General features: G+C 45.6%; 1 protein-coding gene across 1 annotated transcript; it reads right to left on the bottom strand.

The window, feature by feature from the left end:
* Positions 1-1,312: 1,312 nt before the first annotated feature.
* Positions 1,313-4,792, bottom strand: LOC137430671 (uncharacterized). The gene is made up of 5 exons (XM_068121455.2): positions 4,172-4,792; positions 3,869-4,041; positions 3,273-3,736; positions 2,423-3,037; positions 1,313-2,284 (listed from the first exon to the last, which is right to left on the bottom strand). The coding sequence occupies exons 1-5, from the start codon at positions 4,759-4,761 to the stop codon at positions 1,436-1,438; spliced, it is 2,691 nt and encodes an 896-aa protein (XP_067977556.2). The 5' UTR covers positions 4,762-4,792; the 3' UTR covers positions 1,313-1,435.
* Between the last annotated feature and the right edge of the window lie 467 nt (positions 4,793-5,259).

Below are 5,259 nucleotides of genomic sequence, written 5' to 3'. Positions count from 1 at the left end.
GCAGGTGGGATGACATACATAAACAGGAAAGGACAATTAACACTAAAACGAGTACAAATAGCCTGGAGAGGGACCAGAATGGGAACGAATCAGCATGTGAAGAAGAGATCATGGATGTGCATGGATGAGAACATATGGTAGTGGTGGGTCGCACATTCAAGACGTTAATGTGAGGAAGATGCAAAGGAGTAAAGTGACACAAGATGATGATTCCAGAAATGGGGAAATAAGGGGTGAATGAATGCAGGTCCAACTTGGCCGTTGGGAGGGTGAGCAGGTAAGAGTTTTTTGAACAACGCATGTGACCTGTGGTGGATTTTCGAGGTCAGAGGTAAAAGAGGATACATGCACACAAGCCCAGATGTAAGAATGTATAAAATAGAGACCATAAACTTGCCACCAAAAGAGCAACAGTCCTTGAGATTCCGCATCCTGTTATGACAATACAATAGTGGAAAGCCTTGTTTTCAACCACCACGACGAGCAAGTGGGGAAGTAGAATCACTCGCCAAGTGTGGAGAGAAATACTCCTTAGATCTGTATGTGAAAGCCTCGTACATAGTGGTGATCTTGGTGCAGCTCAGGAAGTCCTTAGGTCTACGGAGATACCCAAGTAGCGACTGGCCTTTGATGCTAGCTTGGTACTATGATCCTCCCATGAAAGGTAGAGTGATGCCAAGGAGTTCCAGAGACTGCACCTCTTCCAGTGGCTGTCCAGATAAGTTTATTGGATAGTTAGATTGTCAGGCATGCAGGTAAGGTGGTGTAGCTACTCCAGGTGGAACTTACTGATGCCTTCTTCACTTTTTCCCCACACACACCTGCACTAACTATATGTCATACATCATCGGGGTGTAGCTACTCCAGGTGGAACTTACTGATGCCTTCTTCACTTTTTTCCCCACACACACCTGCACTAACTATATGTCATACTAGTCTAGTAGGAAGACTAGGTCCCCCTGCACCCCCCGGAGATATACTTCTAATCAGTGTTTCTAGATTGGAAAAAATGTGTAGAAAATGACTAGCTATGGCCCCAAGCTGAAAAAATGTCCCACATACCATTTTTATGCAAATTACTGCTGCCATTATCAAAAAAACGATTTTTGACATATCTCAGCCAATATTGCAGATAATTGAAAAATGAAGGTGTCTAGACCCATGTTTTGAAGGGCATAGATCATGATAGAACTATTCATAACATGATTACATGTGTCTATGGTATACTAGTATGCTAATTAGTGCTTTATTTACAAAATAATCACAGTTTTACGAAATAATAGACTCATATTAAGGTCCGTCTACACAGACGTTAACACAAAGTTTTATTTTTCTAAATATTACAACTGTCAAAATAGTCCTAGCACTCAATGTGACCACTCTTCTCTTGCTTGTTTTAGATAAACATCATTAGCATTAGTGATTCTACACTGAGTCAGTCATCATCATTTTCATCGAAATCGTCAGAGTCAAACTCTTCTTCTCCTTCCTCTTCCTCCTCCTCTTCGTGCTCTCCTGTGTTCAGAAGATCCACCAGTGAGGTTGGTAGGATGGGACCACTGGACCACATTGGTTTCAACAGTCCTTCATCAGTCCTTATCCATCCTTGCTCCTCATAAGGTTTTGGCTTTTCGATGATAGGTTGATCGGCTCTTTTGTACAATGCTACGCGGTGGTTCACACGCTGGATGTGCGGCTTCAGGGCAGACTGGCATGGAGGAAGGCGAGCCAGATCAACCTTGGACTTGGATGTGAGGGTCTTGTCCTCTCCCACCATTTTTCGTAGCAGCTTGGCACGGACAATGTCCACTGATGACTCGCGACTCTGGCCGTACATCACACAGGTGAATTTTTCTAACTGCCTCTCCACCTCAGGGTTGGCATCCCAGTTGTCACCCAGTTCACCGAATGCCCTGTGAAACCTGGGATTCTTCTCCAGCTTTTTCAAGGGCCCGACTTTTCCCTTCCCTTTGAAGGCACTGGTGCAGTCTTCTCCGCTGAACACATAGTACCCCAGGAGAGTGGCACAGTAGTCCTCTCCCAGGGATTCTGCCAGCTCAGAGACGTTGACAAGTTGGCGATGCTTCCCTGACCCTGTATCCAGGTACACCGTCAGCTTGATGTTGTGGGCATGGTGGAGCAGGATCAGGAGGATGTCTGTGTCCGGTGTTCTGACTACAGCGTTCTTGTATCCGATGGTAGCAGCATGATGGAGGTACAGAACCACCCTGGTATCAGTCTCTTCCTGGTTGCTGTAGATCGTGGGGAGTTCACGTACCTCGACCTGAAACACAAAAAGGCACCGCATTTCAATCACCAGTCACTGCCAGTTTCAGATCTAGACAAACATCACAGGTAATCACCTTTTTTTCAGGAAAAATTACAAATTGAATCGCCATTCACGAAGGGCTTTCAATTTTACCTTGCCATTCGTTGAGGCAAGTTGGTGGGCCTTCCCCTCCACGATCAGCACAGCCATCTCTGTTCTCTCCAGCCTGGTAGCTGCCTCTTGTCCACTCCACACTTTCAGAAGAAGCTGGCACATCTGCTTTTTGTTGTCGTCATTTGCAAGGAACATTTTGAAGTCATATGGCTTCCTGGTTGCTGGTCCAGCCAGAATGATCTTCTCTGAGCTGCCCCGCCTCAGCCTTTCCTGCGCTTTGATTGACTCAGGATGGTAACTGTCAGTGGAGAACAGAAAGTGCTGCTTGGCCACCATCTGATCAAGCACCTGCAAGCATATCTCACCACATGTTGGGGGAAGGTTGGCAAGGGTATGCAGCAGCGCCATTCCATCCTGGATGAACAGGGCATCCTTGGGGTATTGCAGATCTTGTGGTGTGGTGTCCTCTAAAAGGTAGTGCAGAATGGAGGCTTTGTTGGTTTTGCAGAAGAACCCATCTGGTGTCCCAAGGCTAGGAGGCACTGGCATCAGGCAGTACTTCATGAGTTCTCCCAGGTCTAATGGCTCATCTTGACTCTGAGACTTGACAAGGAGCAGGAATGCAAGGTTGCTTTGCTCCTGATACTGGATGACCTGGAATGATAAATGGTGATTGGTTGATATGTACTACAGGAAGGACTACAGGTGAAAATTATTCATGTGCTATAAATTGGCATATTTACAATCTTTACATTGTTCATTGATGTGCACTGTCTTTAATAAACAAATTTGGAGTTCAATCTTGTATCTCAATATAGCATGTACAGGACGCCATTTAAAAATACAACATAAAATACAAAAGCACTTGGGTATTGGATTACATCCTTACCTTGCCCTGTGAGGATGTTAGTGTGATCTTCTTGTTACTAGCCTCCATGGTCTTGAGTTTCTTTCTCTTGATTGGGTTGAAGAAGCTCTCAGGTTCTCCGCTTTCCAGGCGCCTGATGAAGTCAGCTTTCGCAGCTTTCCCCACAGCTTCTGCTTGTAACACATCCATCTCAACATCCATGGGGACGGGAGCACCAGAGGCCAGGCAGTAGAGTTTGTCCTTATCAATGATGGTGAACGGATTGGTGAAGTTCTTGATAGTAGTTAGGGTTCGCTGAACGGCCTCCTCGCCTTTTCTGATCTCTGCCTTCTCTAGTTCACGATGTCTCCCTGCTCTTGGGCAGTCTGGGTCATCGATGAGATCCACCATCTCAAGGGTCTTTTCATAGAACTGTGCCCGTGCTGTGGTTGTTCGGCACCATCTCTGGTATGCCCCAAACTGACTGTACAGGCCAGCAAAGCCACCTGAAAAGTGAACATATTTTAATTGCATAACCCAATCATTAAAAGGGAAATGTTTTGTAAGAGCAGTTTACATCATATAAAGCTGGTTTCTACAGTTTCAAATGTATAATGTACTGAAAGAAAATGATGTACCTGATGATTTAGCAAAGCGCATGAACGTTTCTTCCATTGTCTTGTCGACAGCACTGAGTGCCCCTGGTATCATCGAGCGAGCCACTGCGATTGCACCCATAGTAAGCAGGTCCTTGGCCCCTGGGTGCGTGCTTTCCAGATTTGTCAGGTGGACTTCCAGCCAAGTCAGATATCTGTAAAGTACAGAGAGGGAAATACTGTAGACATTTATTGGAATAGCTCCTCTCATAATACATGAACCCAAGTATCAATTAAAATCTACTCAGTGATGGTTATACATTTTACCATGTATGCTACACAAACCTGGAGTAGTTGTGTCCGTCAAAGGCGAAGAAGATATCTGCCATCTCTCCGTTACACTTGTGAAACAGCTGGAGGTTGTTGGTCTTCACAGAGTGGAGGAGCATGAAGACAAGATGGCAGTGGGTAATGAACGACATCCAGAAGGCAGCTGTCTTCCCCAGGTGGCCCTTGCGCACCTTTTCCTCAAAGGCATGGTACTTTTTGATGAGGAGTAGAGTTGAGGGGTCTTTGAGGGCTTCATCGAGGTGCTCTCGGTTGCAAGACTGGGTCATTCTGAGAAGCACAGCAGGGTCAGAGATCATGATGTTCTCCTCCTCAGTGAATCTCTCCATCAACAGCCTCTCCATTGCCTCACACACTGTTTTGAGGCAAAAGAGGGACTTTGCGTAGGCCTTTCCACTGAGAACACCTTTGAGAGATCCACTTGTTACTAGTTGTGCCTCAAAGAGAATCTCTGCATATCCAGAACCACGCATCTTGTGTCCAGTGAGCATCCCGATGTAGTTCATGGATGTGTGGAAGGGTCCAATCGTTACTACATGACTAGCAAATTCATTTGGCCAGCGCCAGATGATGGGAAGGGCTTTCATGCAGACACCCAGATCAAATGTATTCAGGACCCATCTCTGACCCACCTCAGCAGTTGCTGCCTCGGAACGCTTCAGTAGCTCACGAACAACAACTGCTAGCTGGCTCAGCTGTTATTCTGCCTGTTTATGATTTCATGCAGAAACTGAAGTCAAGAGTGTGAGTAACATTATAGTTAGCATCTTACCTGGCTAGATTGGAGGATGAATACCAAGAACAACACACAGATGGAATGGAAGACTGAACTTTCAACTGAGGTATTCAATAACATCAACGTTACCAATTGATACGAGCGCGCGACATTACCAATTGATACGAGCGCGCGAGCGCGCATGTTACATGGATGGAAATGTAAAATGGCAGCTATAGCAGCACTAATTTGGATCTCTAGTCTGTCATTTCTGCACTGTGATTGGATAACATAAAAAAATATGTTTGGGAGTTAACAGCAGGAGTTGGTAGATTTTACGTGGGCTGGGTGAGAAACCTTTAAATAAGCA

This window comes from Myxine glutinosa, chromosome 3 (assembly GCF_964187855.1).
Source record: "Myxine glutinosa chromosome 3, kmMyxGlut1.1, whole genome shotgun sequence".
Taxonomy (NCBI): domain Eukaryota; kingdom Metazoa; phylum Chordata; class Myxini; order Myxiniformes; family Myxinidae; genus Myxine; species Myxine glutinosa.
The sequence above is the reverse complement of the archived record's forward strand: the minus strand, read 5'-3'. Positions and strand labels throughout refer to the sequence as shown.